The following is a 16,965-nucleotide window of genomic DNA, read 5'->3' on the forward strand; positions in this document are numbered from 1 at the left end:
AACATCACAGATTATTTGGTAATAACTCAGGCAAGGCTCCACGGTATCTCAGTGGCCTGTATGGACATACCTAATTCAGCACATCTAGGTGGGAGGAAGGGCTTCTCATCAAGTACATATATGAAACAATTTGTAGTGTGAATAAATTAATGCTACTTAGGATAATCTTCAAAGTTCTTCAGCTCTTTGTTCATGTATATTTCACACTAAGTTTTGAAATATCATCTGAAATTCACAACTGCTGGTGTGCTGGTTTTAAGCAACTAAGCAGCTGACTATTTTGATTTTAAAAAAAGCACCACCACCACAAAAAAAAAAAAAAAAAAAAAAAAATCAAATGACAAATGTCAGCACAAAATCAGGATATGAAGAACCTGATCCTGCAGTGAAGCAAACAGAACTATTCAGATGTCATCCACACCAGTAAAATCTACTTCACTTTCAAAGTGGTTTTCTTCCTATAAAAGTTCTTTATTATTAATAATGCAGCAGCTTCTATAAACCTGATCACAAAGCAGGATTCAGTGGTGTTAGGCATAAAACAGAATAACAGACTGTTATGCCCCAAACATGTTGCAACTAACTAAAGACAATCAGTGTAAATGTGAAGATAAGAACATACAAGGATTTTGGGGATCACTTACATCTACGTTCCAAACACAGCAGAATAAATTTTTGGAAGATAAGGCAAATCTGATGGTTCCATGTAGTGTGTTATAAATGTGAGCCTTTTGTCTAAACATATCCCCAGCATATTATGGCCTAATACAGCAAGACTTTTTATTCACATCAGGTTGAAGTTCAATGGTTTTCTCTTTCATTTTATCTTCATGTTCCTTTAAAATCCTGGGAGAAAGAAACAGTACTTTTGAGAAAAATTCAATAATACACAGAAGAGGTCAAAACAAAAACATCTCCCCCAAGTACAAAAAATATATAAAATTGTCCAAATTTTAACAGAATGGCAGATTTTTGTGAACTGATAAACAAACAAAAAAGAAGTATAATTATGGTGGGTCCATGAAAAACTTACTTTTTCATTTAGCTAGAAAAATGAATTTGGTGCTGATTGTTAGCATTTGCTATGTTAGATAGATTCAAAGCAGTAACTTTCATTTGTTATTTTTGAGGCTGGAGCAAAACAAAAACACAACTGGCTATCTAGATGTTCATCAATTACCTGACTCTGCCAAAATTTCACTAACTTCAACAATGTTAAATATATGCCCCTTCGTTAATAGTGTTTTCACCTGTATAAATAGTTTAACAGGGACAGATTTAACAGTACTTTTACCCCCAGCCTTTATATCACAGAATCACAGAATATCCTGAGTTAAAAGGAACGCACAAGGATCATCAAGTCCAGCTCCTACCTCCACACAAGACTACCTAAAAATTAAACTATATGTCTAAGAACATTGTCCAAACCTTTCACAGAATCATAGAATGGTTTGCATTGGAAGACACCTTAAAGATCATTTAATTTGAACCCCCTTCTGCCATAGGCAAGGACACCTCCCACTAAAACAGGTTGCTTAAAGCCCCATCTAACCTGGTCTTAAACACTTCCAGGGATGGGGACACAACTTCTCTGGGCAACCTGTCCAAGTACCTCACCACCCTCACAGTAAAAGAATTTTTTCCTTATATCTAATCTAAACCTACCTTCTTTTAGTTTAAAGCATATACTCCTCCTATCTCTGCACTCTCTGATAAATAGTCCCTCTCCTGCTTTCCTGTAGGCTCTCCTCCTCCCCCACTTCCCCCCCCCCTTAGGTATTGGAAGGCCAGAATAAAGTCTCCCTGGAGCCTTCATTTCTCTAGGCTGAACAAATCCATCTCTTTAAGCCTTTCGTCAGAGGAGAAGTTTTCCAGCCCTTTGGTCATCTTTGTGGCCCTCCTGTGGACTCAATCTTATACATCCATGTACTTCTTCTGCCAGGGGTCTCAGAGCTGAACGCAGTACTCCAGGTGGGGTTTCCATGAGAGCAGAGTAGAGAGGGAGAATCACCTCCCTTCCTCAACTTGCTGGCCACACTTCTTTTGATGAAGCCTAGGATACAGTTGACTTTCTGGGCTGCAAGCACACATTGCCAACTCATGTTGAGCTTCTTGGCAAGCAACACCCCCAGGTCCTCATCAGGGTTGCTTTCAATCCATTCTCTGCCCACCCTGTATTTGTGCTTGGGGTTGTTTTGAGCAAATTTGCTGATGACACTAAACTTGGAAGAGTTGTTTACTCTGTTGAGGCTGGAAAGGCCTTGCAGAGAGATCTGCATAGACTGAAGAGCTAGGCAATCACCAACCGCATGAAGATTAACAAGAGTAAGTGCTGGATCCTGCACATGGGACGGGGTAACCCTGGCCACATATACAGGCTGGGGATGAGATGCTGGAGAGCAGCCCCACAGAGAGGGATCTGGGGGTTGTGGTTGACAGCAAGTTGAATACGAGCCAGAAGTGTGCCCTGGAAGCCAGGAGGGCCAACCGTATCCTGGAGTGTATCAAGCACGGAATTGCTAGTCAATCAAGGGAGATGACTGTCCCGCTCTACTCTGCACTGGTGCGGCCTCACCTTGAATACTGTGTGCCGTTCTGGGCACCACAGTACAAAAAGAATGTGAAACTGTTGGAGAGTGTCCAGAAATTGGCTACGGTGGTGGTGAGGGGCCTAGAGGGGAGGACGTATGAGGAGTGGCTGAAGTCACTTGGCCTGTTCTGCCTGGAAAAGAGGAGGCTGAAGGAAGACCTCATTGTGCTCTACAGCTTCCTCACAAGGGGGAGTGGAGGGGCAGGCACCGATCTATTCTCTTTAGTGACCAGCGATAGGACCAAGGGAATGGTGTCAAGCTACGACAGGGGAGATTCCGGCTGGATATCAGGAAGAGGTTCTTCACTGAGGAGGTCGCACACTGGAACAGGCTCCCCAGGGATGTAAGTCACTGCACCAAGCCTGTTGGAGTTTAAGAAGCATTTCAACTGTGCTCTTAGTCATATGGTCTGAATTTCTGGGTAGACCTGTGTGGTGCCAAAAGTTGAACTCGATGATCCTTATGGGTCCCTTCCAACTCAGGACATTCTATGATTCTATGATCTCAGAGAACTTGTAAAGTGTAAGGTTGCAGAGGTGAAAATAATGGCTATCTTTAAAAGGGAATAAAGGGGATCTAGAAGATGCTGTATATTATAATACAGTATATGAAAAAATAATCCAATGAGCTATTTGGAAAGATATGGAAGGAAAAATAGGGAGTAGTATTAGAAAGAATATACTAACTGAAAGGAAGTTGTCGGGAGCTGGGTTTCGGCCTCTCCTTGCAGAGAGAATGGCTTTAAGTTGAACCAGAGGAGGCTTAGGTTGGAAATGAGGAGACATTTCTTCTCAGAAAGAGCAGTCAGGCACTGGGATGCGTTGCCCAGTGAAGTGGTGGCATCACTGTCCCTGGGAGTGTTTAAGGAGAGGTTGGACCTGGTGCTTAGGGACATGATTTAGTGGCTGACATTGGTAGTAGGGTGATGGTTGGATCAGATGATCTTGAAGGTCTCTTCCAATCTTAATGATTCTATGATTGCTCCAGCCCAGATGCAGGACCTTGTACTTTGCTTGCTGAACTTCACAAGGTTTGTACAAGCCCACCTCTCAAGCTTGTCAAGGTCCCTCTGGTTGGCATCTCTTCTGTCCAGCATGTCAACTGCACCACGCAGCTTGGTGTCATCAGCAAACTTGCTGAGGGTGCACACAATCCCACTGTCCATGTCACCAACATAGAAGTTAAATAGTGCCAGTCCCAAGACCAACCCCTTAGAAACTCCACTCGTTACTGATCTCCACGGGGACATTGAGCCGTTGACCACAACTCTTTTTGAACATGACTATCCAGCCAATTCCTAATCCACCAAGTTGTTCATCTGTCAGATCCATGCCTCTCCAATTTAGAGACAAGGATATCATGGGAGACAGCATCAAATGCTTTGCACAAGTCCAGGCAGATGATGTCAGTTGCTCTTTCCTTATCCACCTATGCTTTAAGCCCATCATAGAAGGCCACCAGACTTGTAAGGCAACTTCTCGAACTCCAGTAGGCATGGTGCCATAATCACTTTGCCAGGGAACTTGGTCCAGTGCCTGACCACCCTCTCAATGAGGAGCCTTTTCCTAATATCCAATATGAACTTCCTCTGGCTATGCTATTTCCTGAGTCATATCACTGGTCACCAGAGAGAAGAGATCAGTGTCTCCCCTCTCAATTCCCCTTGTAAGGACATTGTAAGGACTGCAGTGAGGTGAGCCCTCAACACTCTCTTCTCTAAGATGAACAAACCAAGTTACCACAGCTGTTTATTTTACATCTTTCTCCTTTAGACCTTTCACCATATTTGTTACCCTAGATATAAAACTCTAATAGTTTTACACCCTTCTCATATTGTGGTGCTCAGTGCTCAAGGTGAGGCTGCACCAACGCAAAGTAGAGTGGGACAATATAACTTCAAAAATCCATCTCTCACTCTCTCCCAGCCTTGAGGCAGATAACTGCAGTGAGCAGAGGGAAGAAAAAAGCACTTCCAATGCTCTGCTTCAGGGACTCAGTAGTGTTCATTTCCAAATATATTTCTCCAAACCTCCAAGAACTTTCTGCAAGAGCTATCACAATACCCAAGACCCTCAGTTTTCCTAGCATCACCTTAGGTGTTTCTGGGTCCATGCAAAGCCTCATTAGTTTACATGATACTCGGTGTGAACCTGAGTGACTGCTCATTTGGAACACGACAGGGGCAGGCTACAGAACAATTCAAAAGGAACAAAGAATTCATCACCATAAGTTCCTATCAAACTAATTCAGCAAAGAAAATTCACTCAGTGACAAGGAACAGTCAGGCATGTTTAGAATTCGTAGACCGTATTTTCGTCTTACCTAGCTAAGTGAAGCACAGACTTTTTGGTATTGTGCCCAGAATATGCACTGCATTCATAGAAAATTAAATTGTAGTCCTAGGATCAAAGAGAAAGACTCTTTCAATTAATTTTGCACAATTTCTCACTCAGTTTAAAAAAGCAACACAAATACACTGAAATATTCAAATAAACCAAAATACAACATTTTAGGAAAAAAAATCACATCTTTTTTATTATACAGCTAACAGTAAATAACAAAAGAAAACAAGTCTAAGTGTGACCCCCCTCGAACTATATGCATCTCTTAACAGATATTTGTTCTGTACTGTGTCCTTCACAGAACCTGATCTCTCAAAAGCTGAAATGCAAACACACATTGCAAGGTAATGAAGTCTTGAAACTTTTTCTTGTGATGAGGAGGCAATTACAGCATCACTGAGTGCCTGACAATGCAGGTGAAAATAATTCCAGCAATTTATTATTTTTTTTAATCTCAGAAATCTTCATCAGTAGCGTTTCTGTACTCAACAGTTTGAGACTAATATTTTCCAGCAGTCAAATGACAAGCTAAAAACCTCAGTAAAAAATAACAACTAATTAATTATATTTCATTTTTTGTACTTGTGAAATTTTTCTGTACCTTCTTTCCCAGACAGCCTGCACCTTTGGTTTTGCAGCCTCTGGGAGTGTTGCAATTAAGATCAATGGATAAAAGGATCAAACCCTAGCGACATTATCAGTGATTATCAGTGATTTGGCAGAAGACTTATCACAGTAAAATCAGGAGGTCATCTGCACAAAAGCCTGAACTGCAATCAATGATGACAACTGATTTGAGACGGAATGACAGATTATCCACTTCAAAACAGATATCTGACTTCTTGCACAAGATATTATGCTGAAGCTCACCTACCTTCAATGGTATTATTACATGCCCTTATTATGTATCTGTACTTCCACCTTCTATTCACTTTCCATTTTTCTGTGTGTCTTCTTGCTATTTATGACAGTAACTTAAAATTCAAAGTAGTAAGTCAGTAGCTCAAGAAACAAAAGTTACGTATTTTATGCACTTTTTTTTTTTTTCCTTTTGCTTTCTAACACTGTAGAATATCAAGTTGAATGCTGTTATGGCAATTGACTTGCATAATTTCCATAACAATAAATATGGTATCTTATTTTAGCAGGTATAAAAAAGGATTCAGTGTTACCAAATGTCAGTTTTCAATATGTTGTAAATATATATATGGTTTAATCTCATGAACCAAACCAATGACACATAAACCAAACTAATGACTGCAAGTGCTTTTAACCACTTGTAGTCATTTCTGGAGGGTCAGAAAAGCACAAACCAGGAGAGAAAAGAAATGAAGCAATGTTTGTTCTGAATGTTGACCTGCTCAAATTTCTTACTGGAAACACAAGCAGAAGCTTGAAATCAAATTTACACTCTTTCTTTTTACTTTCTTTCTTTCCTTTTTTTTTTTTTTTCTGCTCAGCTGATAAGAACTCAAATAGAAAAAATACTGTGTTCAGTATCTAACTAATTTAAGTCAGTCGTGTAGAAAGTGATGCTATTCCTACATCTTTCTTCCCCACAAACAACAGATTTCACAAGAGGAGAACTCTCAGTGATGACACACCTTATGCTGGCGTGAATCTGAATGGATTTTTTGACAACAGCTCTGTGGCAGAGCAATTTTTTTGAGAGATAACAATTTAAACTTAATTGATATTAATTGGCTATTTTTGTCAGTCTGTCAAACAGATCCTTCTCTGGAGGAGAAGTCAGCCTGGAAATGCTAAGTGTCATCACTCAGAATGTAGCAGAAAGCAGGACACATAATTAACCACTCCAGAAATGTCTTCCATCTCCATCTAGGGAGTTAGCTGGTGAACCTGGCAGACCACTGGCAATTAATTAAAGAGCTATACATAAATCAGAAAATATCCAAAAAACAATGAAGAAAATGAATGATTATCAGTGGGAGCTGGGAAATTTCTGTGCTGTAAATTAATATCTTTCCAAGAATATGCCCTTCATTAGCAATATTTGCACAATAATGGTACTGCCAGGTTAATAAAGGAAACATTGTATGAACACATACAAACTTTTTATGGTGAGGGTGACAGAACACTGGAACAGGCTGCCCAGGGGGGTTGTAGAGTCTCTTTCTCTGGAGAATTTCAAAACCCGACAGGACACATTCCTGTGTGACATGATTTAGGTGCTCCTGCTCCAGCAGGGGAATTGGACTAGATGATCTTTCAAGGTCCCTTCCAATCCCTAACATTTCATGATTCTGAGAATAGTCCTCATCCTATGAAGCTTATGCAGTCTGCACAGACAAGACTGGCAAAGGCATTATCATATTGTTTTACACCTGAGGAACAGAGGTACAGAATGATTTATTGGCCCATTTAAGATAATTCAGGAAGACTGCAGGGTCAAAATAAAATCATACTGCCTGAATGCCTGTATCATAAGCCAGTTTATTTGAATAATTAGCAATGATTACACCAATCCACTCAAACAGAGCATTGGCTGTTCTGGGATTGTCCATATTGTGATCTGGACATATTCTGTATTGTTGTTGTTGTCCTCATATGAACTCTTTCTTGATCAGTGAATCAAGCTAAGGAGAAATTTATTAAATGGAGACTTCATTCTGGATTCTCTATGGAAAAAAAATCAAATAGACTTGCCCTTTTTCTGTCTATTTTTCTTTATACTTGCATTAGCTCTATCAAGAGAGTTTCAATCAGTCTTGAACTACATGTAAACATTTTGTTTTGTCTGTGTCTTTTCCCTGCAAAGTTAATTCTCTTTACGATCATGATACCTATCTTTAATTCATCTAACTACAGATAAGCTTCATCACAGCCTTGTTGTTCCCTATGATACTGTCCAGAATCCCCATCCTCATTCTATTCTCCTTTTCCTGGGGTATCATGCTGCACCTGCCAGTCTTCTCAAGTGATGAGGAATAGACAGTTCTCCCCTTCAGGATGCCATTCTTCCTTTTAGTAATGAACTGTGATGCCTGCCTTGCAAAGAAGGTTTGTGACATAAATTGTAATGGGAGCCCTGCCTGAATTTATAGTACACTGACTTGTAAGATCTGGGTCTGAAGCAAAACTTGAGCTAAAACAGCTGGGCAGCAATGGCCTTTGAAAGTACACATTACTCTGACTTTAGAAAAAGTTAGTTAAAAATGATCACATCCTGTGAAACCTTGGAAAAAGTCCATGAAAACTAATGGATTTCTGGGTGGACAGGCTCATCTGATTCTTTTCCTGCATGAACAGGTTCACATAATATCATGATCATTTTCACATAATATGGCTGTGCATATTTGTATCAGCTCAGCATCTAGCCCCCTGTATTTTGGGTAAATACATGTGAGCAATTCTTGGGATTATTCACAAAATAAACAATTTAATTGCATTAACTAATAGAGATATTTTTATGTGGTTTCACAAGAATCACACTGCCTTTTAGCAAGAATTAATATTTCATTAAAATATGTGGTTATTATTAGCTCAGTGAGCACATTGTTATAATTTAATTATGTCTATGCTGCTTTTAAATTAATCAGTTGTCATTAATCATTCCTTGCCTTAGTTCCCTCAAACAGCACATTCAAACATTCAGATGAGTCATTCAAATCCATTCATTTGATTATAACCATATTCCATTTGAAAACTATTTTATTTTACTTAAGTAAAATATTCTATTTTCTTGCATAACATGTTACAATTAATGGCCTGGTGGGCTGCGCATTCTGTATGTTGGAATGATTCATCTTAGTTTCACTAGTGCAATATTTTAAGAGAGTTAAATGACATGTAAGACACCTACTCTGTCCGTTTAGCATCTATGTGTCACTTGTTTTTTCACAGAAGTACTCCGTGTTACACTCTGGAATCCCTCCTATCCTCCAAGGTCTCAATATTATCTGCATTTCTATGCTGACAAGAAAATAAAACAGATTTCTTAATGGAAGAAACTTTGATAAATCAAGGTCAAGGCTGATATTGCTCTCCTTTAAAAACAAAATAATGGGCGTGAACTTAGGAGGTATGCTTGTAAATGGCTGTATGAATAATCAACATGGGATAAAACAAGATCTGTCTCTCAATCTGTCAATTGATCACAGAGGTGCCTGGCAGCATTCTTTCCTATAGAACAATTCAACTGTATTTCAGATCTTTTTTATATCTCTCTTGACCATCAGCAAGCAGAGCTGTAAATCTGTTTTCAAAGGAGAAACAAGTACATACATGAAACCCAACAGATTGTTTAATTTAGCTATATTCCTACCACTTCAGTTTAATTCTTATGAATACTGGTCTGACTTATTTCTAAATAAATGACTATTCTGTAGGCATTGGCATCCAAATTACAAAAGAAAAGCTGATGGGCATGGTATACAGGAATTATAAACAGGTATCTTTGCAGTCCCTCAATGCTATCCATGTGGCCTATGGATAACCAGTGCTCTCATAGATGCAGACTGTTAACTCTACTAATTTTCTTTCTCTACTGGATGGAAAGATACTAAAAGTAAACACATTTTCTACTCCTACTATCCATGGGAATAACAGATGGTCTACTGTGGTATTACATGAGGTAGGAGGGAGAAAAGGTCCCCAGATTATCTCTCTGTTAGGAATCAATCCACAGAGGAAAGAGAGAAAAAAAGGAGAGAAAAATAGAAGGGGAAAAAACAGAGAAAAAGAAAGCACAAAGAAAAAAGAGGAGGGAGAGGAGAGAGAATGAATTCTTAAATATCTTTGGCACCACTCACCTTTTGTTTTTTCATCTAGATGATTTTATAACTACTATAATTATCAGCACTAACATTACTGACACCTACATTGACAAGTATTATCAGGTTCCTCATCCTTAAAAATACTTGTCTGATTAAAAATAATCTGTGCTTCTATGAATTTAGATACCTTCAGACTCCATTTAAAAGCCTTCACCTTCAAGTTTTGTAAGGACTTTACTTCTAAGTATAGTACCTTAGCAAGATGCTCTCCCATTCCATTAGGGACCTCGCGTTCCTTTTCATTATCAGTTTTATTACCCAGCAAAAGCACAGGTACATTCTCCCCTGTTTCCTCCTGTAGATTGAAGGATAAATATAATATGAAGCATTTTCCTTAAAAAAAAAAAAAATGCAGACCAAGAGCATAAGAAGAGACAAATGTCACAGTGCAAGAAAAAAATTAAGACGTCACATATTAGCATGGTGCTTTATATACAAACATATCAGGAATTAAATTTGGATAAAAGGTACAAATATGACAGACTGCTAGAGATTGCACCAATTTTGCTTTTTTTATAACAGGCCATCATAGAAGCCCATCAATCTCTATAGTAAAATGAGATAGAGAAAACTATCATGTTACACAGGCTTTGACATTGTTAATAGCTACTACTTTTCTAATTACATGGATGGGAAATTAATGACAACTTCTGGGTACAGCTACCACAAATAAATTATAGAAAATAGTGGAGAGGCACACAGAATAGGCACAAAAATACCTGGAAGAGGCACAAATTAAAACTGAAAATTATTAGAATTACCACAACAAATACATTCATATAGTGGTCCAAATGCCACAGCGGGAAATGGACTTGGTTGTATGTCTTCAACTTAGCACCAATTTGTATAAAACAAAATTAGTCAGTAAAGGTGAGTGAACAAGTACAACTAGGAAAAAAAAAAAAAAAAAAAAGATTTTGACCATAACCTTTGATTTTTCTTAATCGAAAATGGGAGTTCTCCTCTAGCTTTTATCATACTGAACCATAACGCCATAACTGCCATTGATTTGTTAAGATCATATATTAACAAAGGCTAGTTCTTACAAAATGCATGCTACTACTGGAGCTCCTCAGTAGAGCTCCTCAAATGGGGATTAACTATGCCCATTAGGAAAGATTTGAAAAATTAAGTCCTTAACTTGCAAAACCACCTACTGGCCTTTAAAGAAAACAGTACATTATACTAGAACACAGGTCTAAATGATCTTGGCAGGCCAATTTGTTCCCTGCTTTTTTCAGAAGCAATACTTTACAATGATAGTCACATTTTGTTCTCTCTAGCAACACAGTCCTTAATGGCAGCAGCCTAGGTTTTATTTTTATTTTCCCTTGGCCATAAGCAAATTCAGCTGCTCACATTCTCCATATGTTGTCTGTGAGCCACAGAGATATACCAAGAGAAAAGAAAGAAAATTAACAGAAGCCACTCTGGCATATGCACTATGATTTTTACTATGCAGTTGAAAGGATGATCCCCAGGAAACTGAACTGTCTACTAAGAACCAGTTTCATAGTACTGAATGTAGATACTATATAAACTACAGGTTTATATAGTAACTATAAAGTTTCTAAACTATAAGTTTATAGTTTGTTTGTTAAACTTAGTGATCATCATACCATCATCATCGAATCAAAGCACCTCCTAGTGTTAGCGATGATCCAATACACATCATCAGCTAGATAACCTTTATGAAAAAGTAAAGGAGTCCATGCTGGACTTTCCCCAGCCCTCATTTTAAGTCCTTAAAATCCTGGAATTGTGATTATTTTTATATATGCGGAGTGTCTAAAACAGCTTTATTGGTAACTGTACAGCACAAAATCACTAACAAAAATGTAATTGTTACAGTGCAAGAAACAGACTTGTCTGTGCTTTGCCCTGCTAATCTTCCCTGCCTGAAAGAAGGAGGAGAATAGTGACACCAAAGTTTAGACTTAATGTTATGTCACGTTACCTCAATGCTTATCAGCCACTGCTTGACAGCTGTGAATGTGTCTTTTGCTGTTATATCATACATTACAATGACACCATCAGCTTTTCTGAAAAACTGCTTGGTAATACTTCGGTACCTGCAAGTATGAATGTTTATACATCTCTTCAGCAGAAGTAGCAATGTGAAAACATCAGTAAAATTGTACAATAATTCACCCCCACCCACCACAAAAGGAGGATGTTGCCATACAGTTTCTTCTAATCATTTAGTCTTAATATGGGTTAAAATGTCATCAATTTTGTTTACATATTAATTCTAAAATTCCTTAACTTGAGAAGCAAGAAGCTGTGATACCATTCTTCACTGCAGATACTATTTGAAAGGTGAGGCATATCATGAACTGTGGTAAGCAATACCATCTTCCTGAGTAAATCAGCCCCATTTTCACATTCAGCAGAAGATTTCCAGAGGCCACTACTACCAGAAATGACTGCAACAGCAAATAAGTTCTTTGCAAAAAATATTTTGGAGAGGAGCTTTGAAAAGTACCCTCTGCCTTCTTTAATCAATTCTGGGTTAGTCTGGATAATCATCTACACATCTTAACTTTCCTTACCCTCTTTCATTTTAAGCATGGAGAAGAAATTTCTCCATCGCTAAGTGTTCTGCCTTAAAGTAGACAGATTTCTGTTTGTTTGTTTGTTTTTCCCACATTTTCTTTAGGAAATTCAAAACATTATCATTATCCTTGCTTTTAGTAATAGAAAACCCCAGAATGGGTGAGGAGATAGGGAAGAAAATTACCATTGAAAATTTATAAAACCTTTTAGATCTTGAACTAGAAAGGGATTCCTTCAGTGAGAAAAAATAAATAAATATATATATATGTGTGTGTATGTATAATTTATTTTTTTTTAAACTAACAAGGCAATTTCTGCTATATAAATAATTCCAGGTACATTTTAAAATCAGCCTTCCTCCTGAAGAAGTCATACCATATTATACTTTTAAGAGTTATAATAAGAATTTCTTTACAGACTGACAGTGATTGAATGGATAACTCAGCACCAAATCAGCACATTATTGTTGCCAGGGAAGGATCTAAACTGTTAATTCACTGGCTTTGTTAGGAATATTCCTATATTTGATCCTTTCATGAAAAGCATAATTATGTCCATGCTTACTGATCTTTAAACAGATGTTTCAAGGAAGCAAAATATTCTGTTTCTCACCGTTCCTGGCCAGCAGTGTCCCAGAGTTGTAGGGCTACCTGGGTATTATCTACTGTGATGGTTTTCACATTGTAATCCACACCTGTGACAGAAATACACAGCAAGTTGTCTCTTTAAATATTCAGTCTGACCTTTGAGAACACGTTCCAGCAAATAGCAACAATTTCAGAAAGGTAACAACATAGATATCACATTAAAACTTATGTCCATGAACTGTAACTATCAGGCAAGAGCTTTTATTTGATGGAATTTCTTCAATAATAAAATACTGAATATTAGCAGAGTACTTTAATTTTATAAAAACTATAAGGTAACTTTCCAAATCAGGGTACATGAGTCAAATGTTCCCCCTGATAGTTCAAAGCAGTCTGAGCTATTTTATTCCAACTCCAGTCTGAGCTGGAATTCATGCTTTATAACTTCAGTAGTCTGAAATTTCATCATTTAGTCTGCATCTAGCCATGCAGATATCTTCTACAGTTAGTGGAAAAACACAAGGTACCACACTGAGGGGACAGTGGAACCTAAGCTAAATGCTGAAGATATATGGACTGAATATGAAGAGAGGAGGTTCTCCACAGAATACAGAAGGAGATGAACTTATTAAGTTAGGTTTTTTCCCCTAATTTTAATGTGGATAAATGGAAATGAGATAAAAATATCTGAAGTTTTAATGAATCTTCTACCAGTTCCCCCATCATCTGATGATCTAAGTATCTTCTGGATATTTATAACAATAACTATAATCTTAATCAGTCACTGCCTCCTCCTAATGACAATGTGCACTCTATTGTATCCCACCATACTGTATCACAGAATCATAGAATAATTCTGGTTGAAAGGGATCACAAGAGGTCACCAACAATTTCTTTGTGTTCATTTTCCATATCATGGGATTCTTTACCACTGCCATAAATGAAGAAGCATCCAAGCCTGAATTTGTTCAGTATGTAATTAAGAAATCTGGATGGAGGATATATTCATTGCATGTATTCCAAGGGAAGAAATTTGAACTGTTCTGTAAAAATGTCATAAAAACAAAAACAAACAAACAACAACAACAAACTTTTATCCAGGTGATTTGTTTTTTAACTGTATCTTCACAGGCATATAACAATCCACAGCTGTGAAACTGCTTGATGTGAAAACTAAATCAAAGCTATACTTGCTTGCCATTGCATTTGCATGATCTCTGTATGGCAAGCCAAAAGATGAAAACATCACATACATCCCTATGCTTTTTCTCTGGAAGGTCCAGGCAAGCACACACTGTATAAGACCTCAGAGTCTAGGGAAGCATATCAATATTACCCTTTTGAGTGATATTCTGTAGTGCCAAAATGAGTTAAAATCTCCATACTAACATCTTAGATCTTCACTGACATTAATGTGAACTTAGACGTTTAACATACTAATAGAAATTTAAACTCAGATGCCTTTATCTGCCCTGTAAGTCAAGGTAACTACAGGACCTGGTCACCTAAATTTTCTTTGCTTGTCACAAATGCAAGATAAATACATTAATTTAAATATATTTTATTGCTAAAATGTTTCATTTTCTATATCCTGCAGAATAAGTAAGGCATAAATACAGGCTAAATATAATGAACCACTCATTTACAGTAAGTCAGCTGCATTGAAATAACCTGCTAATTTTAGTACCTTGATTATGTGTTGGACTTATGAAAGTTTGTTTTAAAACTTCAGGCAATACAATTACAATGTAAGCATTTAGCTTTGAAAACATTGGTCTACTATATGTCTTTGGGGCTTTGTATAATGTTAAATCTTTAAGTATAATTCAGATTTTTTACTTTCTCTTTAAAGAAAGTCATATTATTTGGACTGATGGCAATAAGATATGGAGGTGGGATGGTACAGTACACCACAGTCCACAGGGTAGGATATCAGTTTCAAAACAACAAGACCTACAATGAAATTCTAGCTTCACTGAAGGCAATAGGATTATCCTACAAAGGCAGGCTGAGAGATTTGGGTTTGTTTGGCCTGGAGAAAAGAAGTTCCTGGGGAGACCTTAAAATGGCCTTGCAGTACCTAAAAGGACGCCTACAAGAAAGCAGAAAAGGTACTCTTTGTCAGCAGGTGTAGTGATAGGAGAAGGAGTAATAATGTTAAACTAAACAGGGGTAGGTTTAGTTTAGATATAAGGAAGAAATTATTTTACTGTGAGGGTGGTAAGGCACTGGAACAGGTTGCCCAGAGAAGCTCTGGATGCCCCATCCCTGGAAGTGTTTAAGGCCAGGTTAGATGGGGCTTTGAGCAACCTGATTTAGAGGTAGGAGTCCTTGCCCACAGCCAGGGGGTTGGAACTAGATTATTTTTAACAGTAATATAATACTTTTATAACAGTATTGATTCTACATATTTATTATTCTTATTATTTGTAGTATTTATAGTATTTATTTATTATTTTACTGCAATAATAGTATTAATGTTTCGTAGACTTACCTACAGTGGCAGCTGTGCCTGGGAAAAAACGATCTTCACAAAATCGTCTTAAGAATGAAGTCTTTCCGACACTTGAATTGCCCACAAAAATTATCTTGAATAAGCGGTCAGGGACAGATTTTATTACCTCCTCCTTCAAGTAAGAGCAAAAATTAGTCTTCCACTGTTCTTACTATAAATACTATTGTCTCCAGTTTGTCTTGTTTTAAAGGCTAACTGAGATGGGAAAAGAAGAGATTTTATCCTGTCATGTTCTCTTTTACTTATAAAGCAATATTCTGTTTCCTAAAATAATTCAGGGTTTTGGTTGTTTGCTATGCATTATTCCAGATCACTTGAAGCGCAGTGATTTGGACTGAGATCTGGGGGTACAGTGAATACATACCTTGACATGAAACTAGATTGAAAAATGCATGAAATTGCATTGGCTCAACACCAGCCAAAACAAAATAATTTATATTTGCCCCTGCAAATCAAAACCCATAAACTTCACAGAACTCTGCTCAGTAGTTTCATCCTTTACCAATGACACATAGGAAACAGCACATCTTCACCTACATAAAAGAAGCAAAGTCATAATTTCTGCATGTGTCATCTACCACCAGACTCTCTCCCTGCTCTATTATGGAGACAAGAGCTTCTGCAGAATTACTGTACTTCTACATCTGTTTAAAATTACAGGTGGGGCACGGGGGGAAAGAGATAGACAGGAAGATAACTAGGCTCAGTTAAACAGGTTGTTAACATTCAGCTATGTTTCTGTCATTTAGTTTTTTAAGCAGGAGGAAAAACAATTTGTTCTACCTATCCATGTGCTGTTTACTGCAGGCTAAGCTAAGTGCATCCAGTGACTAGTTGTTCTCTGTCAAGTAGGTCATTACTCTCAAGTCCCTTCTCTTTGTACATAGATCAGGAGTTGCTTAAAAAAGAACTGTAACACTAGCTGGTGTGCAGGGAGTGCCCCAGCTGGCCTCTTGTCCTAATGTGCGCAAAGATGGGAGGGAGAGTATGTTCCTAATGCTGCTAAAGAGGAGAAAGGCCTTGGGTGTTTCTGGGTTTTGTCTTGGTTGGGAGGAAAGGGGAAAGCAGAAGGGAAAGGAGAGGTCTGCCAGGTATTTAACATGTAGAATCTCTGGGTCTGCTGATTTTAAGGACACATCAGAACTGGATCCCTTGCCTGACAGTCCTTTCAAACAAGACAATTAAAAGCCTTGCATTGCAAATGTTTTTTACAAATATACTGAAGCCTTACAAAAAAAAAAAAAAAGCATAAGCAATGCATGGAAAAAAAAAAAAAAAAAAGCTGCTGTCCTCCTTTCTATGAAAAAATTAATTCACTGCTGTAAATTTGGGGAAATCTATACAGAGATTCCTTATCCACTTCTTCCACTTCTTTTATATTAAAATGCCAAACTCCACTGCAACTGTAGCCTGCTGGTAATACACTATATAAATGTGCTATTTAAAGCACATTTTCATCTCTTCTGAAAAACATTAATAGCTTGTAAGTCTTTTGCTCTGGGAGATAAAACAAGTTAACATGCAACCATCAGCTTAGCGCTCTTTTTACAGTACTTCTGAGAACAATAACTAAATAAA

The 16,965-nt window shown here is 37.7% G+C and overlaps 1 protein-coding gene across 7 annotated transcripts in view; it reads right to left on the minus strand.

The window, feature by feature from the left end:
* Window positions 1-450: 450 nt before the first annotated feature.
* The window catches only part of CRACR2A (calcium release activated channel regulator 2A), a 70,602-nt gene continuing 54,087 nt past the window's right edge, over window positions 451-16,965 (minus strand). For 5 of the 7 annotated variants that reach the window (XM_084502629.1, XM_084502628.1, XM_084502626.1 and 2 more), the window contains 6 exons: window positions 15,367-15,499; window positions 12,898-12,979; window positions 11,687-11,801; window positions 9,923-10,024; window positions 4,914-4,990; window positions 451-846 (listed from right to left, as the gene is read on the minus strand). In XM_084502629.1, coding sequence (XP_084358755.1) covers window positions 756-846; window positions 4,914-4,990; window positions 9,923-10,024; window positions 11,687-11,801; window positions 12,898-12,979; window positions 15,367-15,499 — 600 coding nt within the window. In that variant the 3' untranslated portion in view covers window positions 451-755. Of the gene's footprint in view, window positions 847-4,913; window positions 4,991-7,367; window positions 7,531-9,922; window positions 10,025-11,686; window positions 11,802-12,897; window positions 12,980-15,366; window positions 15,500-16,965 lie in introns of those variants that run through there. The other 2 variants (XM_084502632.1, XM_084502631.1) reach the window with 2 other exon arrangements.

This window comes from Aythya ferina (genome assembly GCF_964211825.1).
Source record: "Aythya ferina genome assembly, chromosome: 1".
Lineage (NCBI taxonomy): Eukaryota > Metazoa > Chordata > Aves > Anseriformes > Anatidae > Aythya > Aythya ferina.